This window comes from Eutrema salsugineum, unplaced genomic scaffold (assembly GCF_000478725.1).
Source record: "Eutrema salsugineum unplaced genomic scaffold, Eutsalg1_0 scaffold_5, whole genome shotgun sequence".
In the NCBI taxonomy this organism is placed as follows: Eukaryota; Viridiplantae; Streptophyta; class Magnoliopsida; order Brassicales; family Brassicaceae; genus Eutrema; species Eutrema salsugineum.
In genome coordinates this window covers 13,910,622-13,925,812 of record NW_006256612.1, presented here as the reverse complement: position 1 = coordinate 13,925,812, position 15,191 = coordinate 13,910,622, and the positions used below count along the sequence as shown (strand labels likewise).

Sequence of the window (15,191 nt, the reverse complement as noted above, 5' to 3'; positions counted from 1 at the left end):
ACGCAAAGCTACAATAAATAAGCTTATTTTAAGTCAATAACCATAACGCATGGATTTTAATGTGCTTTTGACTATTTTAATGCATGGCACGATCTCCATGTAGTAGATATAAAAAAATAAAGGAAGAATAAAAAATCAAATCAAATTTGAGAAATCGGAAAAACTGAGGGATTTAAAAATAAAACAAACGAACGTGAGAAGGACTGGTAACATAAATATATACTTCTCTCTTTGACTGCGTCTTCCTTGGAGAATCACAAAAAAAACATTCTTTTTAATTTATTTTTGTTTTCCTCTGTTTCAGAAGCAGAGAAGAAGGAAACAAAGAGAGACTCTCTCATGAATCCAAAAAACAAACACATTCGCTTCCAATACATTTGTCGTCGTCATGCTTCTCTCTCTCTCTCCCGCAACGACGTGCTCTCCTCTCATTCTCTCTCTCCTGACTTGTCTCACTCTCATTTTCTCTTCCCCATTTTCCACCATTCCCAAATTTCTCCACTTTCCCAGCTCCTCTGTTTCTCTCCAGCTTCTCCATGGATTCGCTAATCATCGAGGAAGAAGACGATGCGGCGTTGGCGTCTCTCGTCCCTGTTCCTCCTCGGCGTAAGACGCATTCCTACAGCCAGCAATTCGACCAGAAGCCTCACCATCAGATCCGCAAGCACAGCCTCGACGAGGTCCCTAGATCCGCCACGTTGGGAACCGAAGCCGTTTACTTCGATTCCTCCGACGACGAGTTCTCCACCGGAGGTGTCATCGTCAACGGCGAAACCGTCTGCGATGGAAACGGCGTTGGCGACGATTACGCCGTCGTTACGCCTCCCCCTAATGGCGGTCTCGGGGAGGACGATATCGAGCCTCTCCCGGAGTTCATCGGCGCGGGAGGCGGCGCCGGAATATTCAAGGTTCCGGTACGCGCGGCGGTTCATCCCGGACGTCCGCCGTGTCTGGAGCTGCGGCCGCATCCGCTAAGGGAGACGCAGACGGGGAAGTTCTTGAGGAACATTGCTTGTACGGACACGCAGCTTTGGGCGGGTCAGGAGAACGGCGTGAGGTTCTGGAATTTGGAAAAGGCGTACGAGACAGGGTGCGGGATCGGCGGCCAGGTACGGCGAGGGGATGAGGATACGTCGCCGTTTCATGAGTCGGTTACTACTTCGCCCACCATGTGTTTGGTTGCTGACCAAAGCAACAAGCTTTTGTGGAGTGGCCACAAGGATGGAAAAATCCGGGCTTGGAAGATGGATCAGCCTTGTGATGCTGATGATTCTGATCCTTTCAAAGAGCGAATCTCGTGGCAAGCTCATCGTGGTCCAGTGAACTCCATTGTCATTAGCTCTTATGGTTAGTTTACTCTTGTGGTTTGTTGCTTCGTTTTCACATAAACGATGACGTTCTTGTTCATCATGCTTATTGTTTATGATGTAGGTGATATGTGGTCATGTTCTGAAGGAGGTGTGATCAAAATATGGCCTTGGGATTCGTTAGAGAAATCTCTCCTGCTTAAACCGGAGGAGAGACACATGGCTGCGTTATTAGTCGAGAGGTCTGCCATTGACCTCAGGAGCCAAGTTACTGTCAATGGGACATGCAACATATCTTCCTCAGAAGTCAAGTATCTGTTAGCCGATTCAGTAAGAGCTAAAGTGTGGGCTGTGCAGTCACTCTCATTCTCAATCTGGTAGGTTTTTTAAACAATTTCTCTCTACCAATGACACAGTGGTGTATGTTCTGTTCCTTTCAGTCACTTCTTGATCATTCTAAGAGATTGATCCGTGTAGGGATGCTCGGAGTAAAGACCTTTTGAAAGTTTTAAATGTTGACGGGCAAGTTGAGTGTCGTGCGGACATCCCACCTATACAAGACCAACAAGTTGACGATGAGATGAAAGTGAAGTTTTTCTCAGCTTCAAAAAAGGAAAAATCACAGGGGTTTCTGCAGCGGTCACGTAATGCCATAATGGGAGCTGCTGGAGCTGTTCGCCGAGTCGCCACTAGAAGTGCTGGTGCGTTTTCCGAAGATACACGGAAGACAGAAGCTATCGTCTTAGCCGTAGATGGAACAATTTGGACTGGAAGCATGAGTGGCCTAATTGTCCAATGGGATGGAAATGGAAGCCGCTTGCTAGATGTGAATCACCATCACAGGCCTGTTTTGTGCTTTTGCACTTTCGGCGATCGAATATATGTGGGCTATGCAAGTGGCTACATACAGGTCTTGGATCCTGATGGAAAGTTAATTGCAAGCTGGGTTTCACACAATGAACCTGTGATAAAGCTAGCAGCCGGTGGTGGTTTCATATTTAGCTTGGCTACTCACGGTGGAGTACGTGGATGGTATGTGACATCTCCGGGACCTCTAGACAACATTATCCGAACAGAATTGTCTCAGAAGGAAACTTCATATGCCAGACAAGACAATGTTAGAATTTTAATTGGCACCTGGAATGTTGGTCAAGGACGTGCTTCACACGATGCGCTTATGTCGTGGCTGGGCTCTGTCACTTCAGATGTTGGCATTGTCGCTGTTGGGTTGCAAGAGGTGGAGATGGGGGCAGGTTTTCTTGCCATGTCTGCTGCTAAGGAAACGGTAACTCCATTTATCACACGTTTGAACTTGCTTGGACTTGAAACTTTTTCCATAGCGCAAAGCTTGTATTGTTTGTTTGAGAGAGGTTAAAAAAGTTCATGTTTTCTTTGGCTCAAGTTTTCTCTGTCCTTATCACTCTTCAAGAAATGAGGTTTTTGCTGCTTTATTAGCTTCAATTAACTCAAATTCATATGTGATCATGCTCCCATCTACATATTTGGTTTCACCTCATATTTGTATCGCGGTTGTAGGTTGGACTTGAAGGAAGTGCTGTGGGGCAATGGTGGATTGATGCAATTGGAAAAGCACTTGATGAGAAGAACACTTTCGAGCGTATGGGTTCAAGGCAGTTGGCAGGACTTCTGATATCGCTTTGGTGAGTAATATTTCAGTTGTGAAGTTTTGCATTCTCGGCTTAGCTTTTATACTTTTTGAAAGGTCTACGATCAGCTGTTGTTTATCTTCCATAATAAATCAAGTAGAGTCTGTGTCACTTGTTTTTCTTCCCATGTTAAACCCTTTGCGTTGTAATTTTCTGCTTAGGGCGAGGAAGGATATTAGAACACATGTTGGAGATCTTGATGTTGCAGCAGTCCCATGTGGCTTTGGCCGTGCCATTGGCAACAAGGTATGTCTTACAATATCTCCACTTCATTTTTTGTATTTCTTAAATTCTGATTATAGAGCTTATGCCCACTTAAGCCTTGGGCATTTCATTATCTATTGCTCTCTTGTGTTACTGTGAAAATGCAAACGAGGAAGTTATCTATATGAAATGTGTTGCGTACTTGCAATGTATATGAGGAACTTCTTCAGTTTACTCTCAGTAACTCGTTATTTCCTACTTGTCAAAATCAGGGAGGTGTGGGTCTGAGAATCAGAGTTTATGACCGAATTATGTGCTTTGTGAATTGCCACTTGGCTGCGCATTTGGAGGCAGTTAACCGCAGAAACGCAGATTTCAATCACATTTTTCGATTAATGGTCTTTTCCCGAGGACAAAATCTGAATAACGCTGCAGCTGGTATGGTGCCGTACCTGTATTTGTCTTGCTCACTTGGCTTTTCCACGTATTTATTTTGGCTGCTTTGTTCTTCTGGTTTGCCATGGGCCCTCTCTCTTGCAGCTGGTGTCTCAACAGCCGCTTATACACTAAAGAGTAACACTGTATGTTCTTACTTCAACACTTGAATTCTATCCTTGTCTTGCGATGCCAATACTTAGTTTACGTTGTGTGCTCCTTTAATTTTTTACTAAAGACATGTTTCTCTGTTTCCCAGAATCCTAGCACCGGTACTGAAGAGGTCAAGTCTGATTTAGCAGCAGCAGACATGATCACATTCTTTGGCGATTTTAACTATAGGCTGTTCGGTATATCCTACGACGAAGCAAGAGACTTCATTTCACAGCGATCCTTCGACTGGCTCAGAGAAAGGGACCAACTTCGACAAGAGATGAAGGTTGGAAAAGTCTTCCAAGGAATGCGCGAGGCATTAATCACTTTCCCTCCGACTTACAAATTTGAAAGGAATCGCTCAGGTCTAGGAGGTAAAAAATGAAAATCTGAAACAGTAACATATGCATTTGAAACAGTTTTGTTCTGCTCTATTTTCTGCATTGTTCTCCTCTTTCAGAACAATTGGTGGCTCCAGAAAAAAATTTAAACTTTCTGTGCTGTGTACTCCCCAGGATATGATTCAGGGGAGAAGAAGCGGATTCCTGCATGGTGTGACAGAGTTATATATAGGGACACTCAATCAAGCCCGTTCTCAGAGAGCAATTTGCAATGCCCTGTAGTTTCCTCGGTTATAATGTATGGTTTGGTTTCATGCCCACTTTGCTTATGTTTCTCGCTCTTTCTACTATCTTCAGGTTCTTTTTCCTCTTTCTAACATTTCCACCTGCGTGTTTCAACAGGTACGAAGCTTGCATGGATGTTACTGAGAGCGATCACAAACCCGTGCGCTGCAAATTTCATGCGACCATAGCTCACGTTGATAAATCTGTGCGGAGACAGGAACTAGGGAAGATAATAAGGTCCAATGAGAAGATAAGATCAATATTCGAGGATCTAAAATCTGTTCCAGAAACAACTGTGAGCACCAACAACATTGTTCTTCAAAGTCAGGACACAGTCATCCTAACAATCACAAACAATTCAACCACAAGCAAAGCCATTTTCAACATTCTCTGTGGCGGTCAGACTATAGTTAGGGATGACGGTGAAGATTCTGACTATACTCCACGAGGCTCCTTTGGTCTACCTCGCTGGCTTGAGGTATTATTTTCTCTTTCCACGCCAATAAATTCCAAGTGGTATTCAAGAATTTTAACGACTTTCAAGAATTCTTCTTTTAGGTTTCGCCAGCAGCTGGGATAATAAAACCGGAAGGATCCGTGGATGTGAAGGTTCATCACGAAGATTTCCACACATTGGAAGAGTATGTTGATGGCATTCCACAGAATTGGTGGTGTGAAGACACTCGAGATAAAGAAGCAATTCTAATGGTGAGCATTCGAGGAAGCTGCTCAACTACATCAACAAGCCACTCAATCAAAGTCCGTCACTGCTTCTCAGCCAGAGTATGCCTCCTTGAGTCCAAACCGACGAACCTAACAAAGAACCTAGGCGGTTCACGTCGCTATCCAACAGATATTAGCCGTAATGGAAGCACTAGACCCAGAACCGAAGACTCAGTTAGACGGGGTAAAAGCCGGTGATGAACTCTTGTAACATTGACAGTTTTAACTAGACCTTAGAGCAGATGAACAACAAAGCCATCACTAAACCAATGCATCAGGTTAAGGAATCTCTTTTATTCTTTATTTGATTCTTTAGATAATTCGTTTTGTGTCCGAAACTGTAGATTTGTTTTGAGATAAATTCCTCAGGTATTGTGTACTCAAATTTTGACTCTCCTCACTTGAATGTAAACAGTTTATAGGTACCTGACTCGTGTATGCAATTGTTACTCTTACATAAAATGTTGCCGTTCTTGAGACTTGGGGAAACCTGCCTCAGCAATTCAGTTTACATATTTTAGCTGTCCAACTCAAGCATTTCATGACAAAACAGTGAAAATAAACAAGCACTAGGTGATTGTGACAAGTCAAAGTCTTCCACTTTGTTAGTTATATTGAAAACAACATTTTATTTACAAAAAATAATTGTATCTTATTGGTGACGATAGGCTTTATTACGGAAAACAAGCACTTTCGGTACAAAACTATTTGGATCATCCTTCTCTGAATCTTATATTCACGGTAACAGCGGTTAAAAGGTTTTTAAAAAATACACAATCCCTCCCCTATTAACATTATTTACCATTTCCAAATAAATTTACAACAAGAATATATGATTTTAACGGTTTAGACAACTAGTAGGTTGAATAACACCGAGACTAGTCCCAACAGCATTGAAACAGTAGGAGGTAGCAGGAGTTCCTTTGTTGTAAGTAAGCTTGATGTCCTGTAATGTGATTCCTGTGCATGGACTGCTCTTGCTACACACCAGCTTCATCGCTTGCTGTGTCGCAGACGTTCCTCGTATATTCTTGTACGTCACTTGACTAATCTTTACCCCCGAATGCTATATACATACGCATATATAAATCTTAAATTATTAGATCATTTCCATAAACATATATAATTATTGGATTAGTCTGATCAAAATATATATACCTCGGTAGGGCAGCCTTGGTGGGAAGGACAATAGTTTTGGTCGATAATGATAGGGTTTTGGACGTTCTTCATGATTAGGTTTTGGAAGAAGACGTTATTAACGAAACCGTTGCTCGGCCTCGCCCACGACTTGATCCTCACACCGTTTTGTGTTCCGGTGAATACCGAACTCGATACTGTCACGTTCTCTACCCCGGCTTCGTTAAATTGCTTCGCCAAGCTCCCAATGCTGCGAGACATAGTCATATATACAGATTCATAATCTTGTTACGGAATATAAAGACCTATTACATGCACATAATAAAAATACAAAAATAGAGGGTTGTGTAATATATATACACATACCTAACCCCGTGACCTGGGCCACACGCAAGTTTGGAGATGAGGAAGTTGCGGGTACCAGGACCGATTGCAACACAATCGTCTCCGGTCTGAACGGTGCTTCCGGTGAATGTGACTCCGGTGGAGAATTGAACGCCGAAGCCGTCGGTGTTTGGGCTGTTTCCGGGAGCCAGTAGCTTTACGTTACGGACGGCCACATTGGTGCAACCGTTGAGGGTCATATGGGAGACTTGGCTGTTCAACGATTTCACTCCACTTATGATCACGTCTTTTCCCGAGTTGAACGTTATGGACTACAATAATGCATATCAAAGATTTATGAGATTGGTTTCGCGGGTCAAATATTGACTATTATACTAATGAATATTAATGATTAAGGCTATGATTGCTCTTTTGCATTATATATAGTGCTTGCGTCTTATGTATGTATATATGAATGTTAGATTTTTGTGTATATATACTTCTATCGAACATTTCTTAAAACAATCACGAAGTGAAAGCGAAATGGTAACGGAAAAAAGTATCTTGTTTGCTTGTTTATGTTTACAAGTATTTAAATACATTGGATTGTCGTTTTAAAATATACTTATTTTAAAACTATAAACCCAACCCATACATAATTAACGTAAACACATACGTATATATTTGTGACTAAAACAGTTTTTACATAATTTATTATATCACGCATATATATATATATATATGTGAGTATGCATATATAAAAAAGAAACTAGCTAGAGATAGAGAAGAATTGCATACCCTAACACCGGGAGGACAATTCTGACCAGATCTCCGGCAAGACCAGAACCCACTACCGCGAGCGTCGAAAGTCCCACCGACAAGTGAGAATTTGCTAACCTTGTTGAAGAGAATCCAGTAGCCGGAGTTTCCAAATGCCCTGTAATCTGCCGGAGCAACGACGGTTCCGGCCACTTGAAACTTGAGCTTGCTCTTGCATGGCCCTCCAAACGTTATTCCCTTCACCAGAAATGTACCGGTTGGAACCATCATAGTTGCTGAAGCTGCCGAGCCACAAGCCGCTTGCCATGCCTCGAGGAAGGCTGCCGTCGAATCCGTGACTCCGTCCGGTTTGGCCCCGAAGTTAAGGACGTTGAATACCTTGGATGCGCCAGTTGAAGCATCGATGAAGGTGATCAGGAGTGTGAAGAGAAGTGGTAATGTACTCTTTGATTTCGTCATTTTATATGTGCATGTAAGATTTGAGTTTGTGTTTGTATTGGTGTTGATGCATGGGTGTTATATAGTGCGTGAATGGTTCGTTATTGATCTATGGTACAACTTAGTACATGTGCTGTCTATATGATAAGGAGTTTGTGAAATTATTTGGGATTGATAAAAGAGTTTACATTTCCAATCATTAGGTGCACACATGGTTGGTATAATATTTTTAGGAGCAACGGTCGTTGTAGTAACGATGAAAATTTTGCAAATAATCAATTTCACCTATTCTAGGTACATATCATTCTTGGTAATTTGTATATGTTGCTTTTATTATTGATGTATAAGAAAATACGTTGGAACTTACTAAACGGGGTTGATTCACTACTTTTATATATATACATGCTGATATGCACGTCACGACCAAAAATCGACCATACCGTTAATTACTGTGAACTGTAGAATAGAATTTTTAAAAATGTAAATAAATAGATGTGCAACATGTGGTTAACTAGCTGTTGACCCAAAAAAAGACATGTGATTAACTAGCTCGCACATTATTGAAACTAACAATCATAGTCGTTAATCATTCTGAACAAAATGAAAGAAAGTCAATTTATATAATTATATATATTTATTTATTTATATGCGACCACATGTATTTATTTATTTGATTAGGTAGATGAGACTGAGAAAGATAAAATTAAGTAAATGGAAATAATGTGATTTATTGCTATTAAATAGTGTGAAATTTCTAATTACTTTGTTTTATATCTAGAATATACTATTTCCGACTCACTATTTTATTAATAAAATTTTAAAATTATACATATTTGTTATTCTCGTGAATATAAATACTCAAATTTAGTTCGTCAAGTTCGTAAAAATATAAAAATCAAAGATATTAGAATACAAACTTGTAAGTTGGAAATTTGAAATTAGTTAATATATGAGAAACATAGAATGGCTTTTTTGACCAGTCCGTTAAATGCTTACACGAGTCGGATAATATATGTTTGAAGTATAAACACTATGAAATGAAATTGAAGCAGCATAAAAAAAAAATCAGTCACATGTGAGTGGAGGAGAAGAGGCGCAGCAGTTGACGGAGAAAGAGACGCCGGAGCTCTCGGATTATTAAGATGATGAGATGCCAAAACTAACAACAACAAGAAATATAGTTGATAAAATATGATATCATCTATTAATATAATTTGTCACTGGATAAAATAACATACTCTGTTCAAAATTCATGTTATTTGTAAAGAACACACAAATTACTGAATGTTTATTAAAAAAAACTGGTATCATCATCTCTACAAGACATAAAGTTATAGAAAGACTGAAATAATTACAAGACATAAAATTATAGAATTAAAATGATAAACAAACATAACTAATAATTTTTAAATTAGATAACTGTAAGGACTAATTTTTAGAATGCATATAATTTCAAATTTGAAGATATGAAATCTCTCTTGGAGATGTCCTAATTGGCTTCCCTTAGTTCCTCATCTACAAGGTAATTCTCTATAATTTCATCAACAGGATCTACAATTGTATCTGCCCTCCTGTCCTTGTATTTTGTAACACTGAAAAAGTCCAAAATTTCTTTATCTGCAGCTAATCCTTCTCTTTTCATTTGCTCAAAAACATCTCTCGCCTCCACAAATTTCTTCCTCTTGAAGAATCCTTTAATGAGTGCGCTATACGTGCAGGCGGAGACACTAAATCCTTTCTCGTTCATTTCTCTGTACAAAAACCATGCCTCCTTCATGTTCCTAGCCTTGCAATGGCCTCTAATCAGATTCTCATAAGTCTTACCATCAGGTCCTACTTCCCGAGAACACATGTCTTTATAAATGGCAGTTGCTGCCTTCAGGTTACTTCTAATGCAATACTGCTTCACGAGAGAATTATATGTAGTTGCATTAGGTGCTATACCTTTTGCCAACATCCAATTTAGAAGCTTCTCACCATCTTCCAACATCCCATGCAAACAAAAGCCGTTCATTAGGACATTAAATGTGACAACAGTAGGTTGAAGCCCTCTCCCAAGCATCTCCTTCAGAATCTCTTGAGCCTTAGCCATGTTCCCTGCTTTACAGTAGGCGTCCATTAAGATTGTATAAGTGACAGTGTCTGGATTCACTCCTGCACCTTCAAATTCTCCAACAAGTTTGATTGCCTCCTCGATATTCCCCGACTTACATAGGCCATTGACAATGGAATTATAAGTAAATATATTTGGTTGAAGACCTATTTTCCACATTTCATGGAGAAGTTCGTTAGCTGAATCTAAGTCCCCTTCCTTACAGAGCCCATCAATTAATGTGGTGTACGTGACAACATTCGGGGAGCACCCAGCCTGAATCATGTGGTTGTGGACACTAAAAGCATCTTTTATCTGCCCTGCTTTGCAATATCCATTAATAAGTTCAGTAAAAGTAATGCTATCCGGTTCTAAACCCCTGCAAAGCATTTCATGGAAAAGTTTACCAGCCTCCACCATGTCACCAATCTGACAAAACCCCGATATAATAGCAGTATGCGTCAAAACATCTGGTGTAATATCCAGAGAGTGCATCTCATAAAAAAACTTTGATGCAGCCCGAATATTCCCTTGCTTGCAGAAACCATCAATAAGAGTTGTGTACACTACAGTGTCAGGAAGTATGCCCTGCCCTAGCATCTCTCGAAAAGCTTCTTCTGCTTCGGCTAGCTTACAAGTCCTGCAGAGCAAAAGAATTATGCTACCAAAAGTATAAGAATTTGGCTTCAGACCCTTCCGTTTCATTTCTTCAATGAGCTTCCAAGCCTTTCCAAGTTCCCCAAATCTACAGTATCCATTTATCACTGTACTGTAACTGATTACATCAGGTGTGTAGCCCTTCAACTCCATAAGCAGGAGTAGATGGTGGGCTTCGATTATCCTCCCAAGTTGACAAATACAATGAATAACGATGTTATAAGAAACAACATTCCAACAGACACCCACTTCAGGAAACTCTTTGAACACTATAACAGCCGCTGCAAATTGATTGCAGTCTTTCGAAAGACGGTCAAGGTATAAATTGCAGGAATCAACAGATAAAACCAACCCGTAACTCAACATCTTCTCAAAGACTTTTCTCGCTTCAAGAAGCATTCCAAATTCAACGAGTACTTGGAAGAAGACGTCGAATACATGAGGATCCGAACCCCAGTCCTTGTAGGTGTACACCAAAAGATCAAAAAACTGTAGAAATGAAACAGTAACATTCAACTTTGGTGTCTCCCAAAAACTGCTCATGAGAGAATGAGCCAGTACTAGATCCTTGGACGCCACAGCCAAATGAGTGACGATACAAAGAGATTCAAGGTTGGAGTCTCGGCGAGAGCGTGCCCAGTCGAAGAAATCAAGAACCAACCTGTAATCAGACTTAATCTTCATGAGAACCCAAATCAAGTGATCAGTCCTGAACTTGCATTCGTATGGCTTCAAACTCCGCCTCAGAGGCTCAGCCCGACGCAGCTTAATGACGTTGGTGATATGGTGTACCAATTCAGTGTCTCTAACTGAAGGTTTCTTCGGAGAGTAATCAGGGAATGGTCTAATCTCAGTTACCGACGAGAAACTGAGTCCACGAGCGTTGGGAGTATCTCGGAAAGACCGAAGTGAAAAGAGCTGAATGAAATTTCCAAAGGCAGAAATGGTACCTCTCTTCATTACAGGGACACAATTGATGGCTGCTTCATCGTTCCATCAACAACCGCGAGCTAAGTATACAGTCGAGGCATGAAGAGAAGAAAAGTTATTCGCTCGATTCGATAAACCCTAAAATCTAAGACTGGCACAAAGCGGGTGATGGCGTTTCGACGTGGGTTTGGTGTGAAACGAGTGAATCATAGGAATGCAACGGGAAACTGTAAGAATTTGATCGAAACCCATACAATAACGAAGAAAAATGAACTTTTTATTTTCTCTCCCAGTATCCCCTTGAGAAGAAAAAGACCATTCTTTTGAAAACGAAGGACACACAGCGTGCGATTGAGAACGACGATCAATTTTGGGCCAAACAGTCATTCTAAAACTAAAACAATTTTCTTAAGAATTAAAAATTAAAGTCCGTTAAGAAGATAATTTAGGCCCATCTAATGAGGATATTTTACATGGGTCCATTAAAGGAGGAGGGGGGAAGGGGGATATAATTCATTGAAGTATTGCATTTCCTATTCAAGAAGTTCCTGGTGAATTTCGTAATTATGCAAATGTTCCTGGTAGTCAAATTGGATTTGATTCGCTGGGTGTATCATTTAGAAACTTCTACTGAATGTTGTAATCATACAAATGTTCCTGACACTCAAATTGGGGTGTATAGTCAACTTATAAAAAGATTCAGGTGAACTTGCAAACTATGGAAAACTTTCTGGCAGATTTTGCCAATAATCATTGAAAGCGAAGGTATGATTGGATAAATCAAGAAGTCCTTTGATCACACGGCACATACATATTGAGTTTTCAAAATATGGCACTTATAGAATTTTCAAAAAGTTCTCGTTTTATAAATAATAAATCTTAAATCACATTTTCTCATTTGGAATTTTGCATAGAGAGTTGTGGATTTACAAATGAGAAACTATCCTTATAACAACAAAAACAACAATTGAAAAGAATTGAAATCTAAATGACATATCATAATAGCCTAATTGTAATGTTCATAAAGAAGTTTTGCACTAGAAAATTACTTTCTAACATCTCAAATTATATCGATCAAAAAATCATTGAAACAAACTCATCAATGCTCTTATCAGAGCTACCTCCTTCAGAAACAGCCTCTCGAGCCAAAACTTTCCATTTCTCAGAATTTTTTCTAATCTCTTTCCCACTCTCTCCCTCCATAACTTCTCCCACACATCTCACAATCTCCTCTCTTCTCACAAACCCATCATCTTCTGCCTTAACCCTAACTCCAACCTTCCACACGTCCTCCATGAACTTGGCATTAGTGGGCTGGTCAGTCCAATGAGGCATACCAATCATTGGAACTCCCAAACTTAACCCTTCTAACGTCGAGTTCCATCCACAATGTGTCAAGAAACAACCCACTGATTCATGCGCAAGAACTTCAAGCTGAGGACTCCAGCTTACAATCAATCCTTTCTCACCGATCTCATCTGTGTAGTTTTTTGGAAGTTTGTCAGTCTCTGTCTCTCTCACAACCCACAAGAAGAAACATCCGGTTTGTTTTAGACCTGCTGCGAGTTCCAACATTTGATCTTCTTTTAGAATCACCAGACTTCCGAATGATACATAGACAACTGAATTAGGCTGCTTTGAGTTTAACCACTCGATGCATTCAGCGACTTTCGCATTGAAGAGGCTGAATCCGTAGTTTTTGTCTTCGGGTAGTCGCTTGTCTAAGTACATTGATGGAACTGTTGGTCCTATGTTCATGACCGGCCACAAGCTTTGGACCCATGTCAACAACTAAAAGCAGCCAAAAAAAGAAAATCAAATTAACCATAGATAAAATCGGAAAAAAGAATATTAGGAAAAAGAATGTCCCAATTAGTATCATGAATTCTTTTTCCATCAAATTTTGAGTTTATGTTTTAATATACGACAAAAATATCTCTAATGACTAATATGTGCAAATGAAATTTATTAATCTAAAATCTAATTATATCACCTAACAAATTCAAAGTTACATATGAATCTAGTTTGTGAACTAAAAAAGTCATAGATATTTATAGAAATATCTTCTAAGAACAAACTCAACAAATAATTTAATTTTTGGATAACAATTGATATAATTAGATATTTTTTAAAGTAATATATTTTCAGTACCTTTTCCTCCAATTTGTCGAAAGTATTACACAACACTACGTCGACTCGATCAATGTTTGAGAGCTGATCGATCACAATCCTTAGCATATTCGGGTAAGAGGCCGATTCGCAGAGGAAAGACGGCAAATCTTTCGCATTCAGCATAGGAAACGAAGGGAAAGATGCTAACGTCGAGTGAGCGTACTTTGTATACGGTACAGAGTAGGAGCCCTTGAGAACATGGTAGTAAATAGCTGAGACAAGCCAAGGTTGCGTGAAGAATACGGCACCGCTCAAACCATGACCATGAGCTACATCAAGAAGCCACGGCATGGTGGAGTCGTACACGAGAACCCTAGGAGGATTTCCCGACAGCTTCATGTCTTGTATCAACTCCGGTAAGCAGTTTTTGATGCTGCGTTCTACTCTTTCCATGTAATCATCGAGGTCTTGTAATGGGTCCTCGCCATCTTTGAAGCCATTTGGGATGGGGAAGACAGTGATTGAGTCAATCTCTGTTTTGTATGGCGGAGAGGGTTTGTCGGAGACGAGGACAAAAGTGGGCTTAAGACCCTTTGAAGCTAAGCGTTTGCAGAACTGGGACATTGGAGTTAGGTGGCCTTGTCCTGGGAAAGGCAAGACGATAACATGAGATCCTTGTCTCATTTTTCTTTTTTCGGTCTATCTCTTCTCTTTTGTTCTTACTTACTCTAGTTTGATGAGTGGATGTGTTTATATAGCCACAAGATTGGATCAGATGACTTTGTTTGACTACGGCTTTGGTGGGGCAATTTCTTGGACTAGAATCCAAAAAGGTAAAGGTTTCGTGGCGACCAAGATGTGTTGAACAGAGACCGAGGTTGATGATAATGCAACCCACCAATCTATGTTGAGATAATTATTGTATCTTATTAGCTTATCGTTAGCATGTGACACCACGAGTGTACAATTAATATATCTAATGTATCAAAAATTCGCAATTCATTTTGTCATCTTCCGTGAGAGAGACGCTGCATCTCAGCTATATACTACTGTGATGTCATTGCTTATGCAATCCATCTCACCCATCTGAAATCAAAGCTAATTAATTATAATAGCTTTTTAACTTCTTCTTCTTTTTGTTAACAAAACCTTAAACTTAACTAATTTATTTAAATATTAAAAACTTAACTGATAAACAATATATTTATGTCCGTCATTTTTCCGAATCTAAATTTTTAAAAGTTTAGTTCATTGTTTGGCACTGTTGCTGGGCTTTTGGAGATCCATTAGTTGGGCCTCCAATTCTATTAATGGGCCTAAAGATTCAAAGGTAAATCACGAACCCAATCTCCGAAAAAAAGAGAGAAACGACTTACTGCGGTTCAACGCCGTCCCACCTGAAAGTTGAAACCCCATCCATCCACGTGGTGCTCGCTTATTTGCGAATCATTTGTATCCTTCACCGCCAAGCCTCCTGAGCTCACTATAAATTAATTTTTCTATAATATAAAAGGAAAATAAAAGCTGGAATTTGACCCCTACCACCTATTTTTTCCTAACTTTTCCCGTCCAGTGGAAACTCGTGAAAAAAATTTTTTGGTTATTA

The 15,191-nt window shown here is 39.9% G+C and overlaps 3 protein-coding genes across 4 annotated transcripts; 1 reads left to right on the top strand and 2 right to left on the bottom strand.

Moving 5' to 3' along the window:
- The first annotated feature begins 366 nt into the window (after positions 1-366).
- LOC18994303 (type I inositol polyphosphate 5-phosphatase 13) lies at positions 367-5,578 on the top strand. 2 transcript variants are annotated; one of them, XM_024152856.1, is made up of 11 exons: positions 537-1,347; positions 1,432-1,684; positions 1,785-2,592; positions 2,844-2,968; positions 3,136-3,220; positions 3,451-3,616; positions 3,719-3,759; positions 3,873-4,140; positions 4,282-4,405; positions 4,510-4,870; positions 4,951-5,578. In XM_024152856.1, exons 1-11 carry the CDS (start codon positions 537-539, stop codon positions 5,311-5,313), a joined length of 3,405 nt encoding a protein of 1,134 aa, XP_024008624.1. In that variant the 3' UTR covers positions 5,314-5,578. The 2 variants fall into 2 exon arrangements, with proteins under 2 accessions (XP_006418001.1, XP_024008624.1); XM_006417938.2 differs by having other exon boundaries at positions 367-1,347; positions 3,451-3,759.
- Positions 5,579-5,828: 250 nt separating this feature from the next.
- LOC18994302 (polygalacturonase) lies at positions 5,829-7,815 on the bottom strand. Its single transcript, XM_006417937.2, has 4 exons — positions 7,375-7,815; positions 6,619-6,908; positions 6,274-6,502; positions 5,829-6,181 (listed from the first exon to the last, which is right to left on the bottom strand). The coding sequence occupies exons 1-4, from the start codon at positions 7,813-7,815 to the stop codon at positions 5,954-5,956; spliced, it is 1,188 nt and encodes a 395-aa protein (XP_006418000.1). The 3' UTR covers positions 5,829-5,953.
- Positions 7,816-9,217: 1,402 nt separating this feature from the next.
- LOC18994300 (pentatricopeptide repeat-containing protein At1g05670, mitochondrial) lies at positions 9,218-14,295 on the bottom strand. The gene is given in 4 exon segments (XM_006417935.2): positions 9,218-11,503; positions 11,506-11,553; positions 12,551-13,264; positions 13,625-14,295. Coding segments are annotated over 4 exon segments (3,627 nt in total). The 5' UTR covers positions 14,270-14,295; the 3' UTR covers positions 9,218-9,283.
- Between the last annotated feature and the right edge of the window lie 896 nt (positions 14,296-15,191).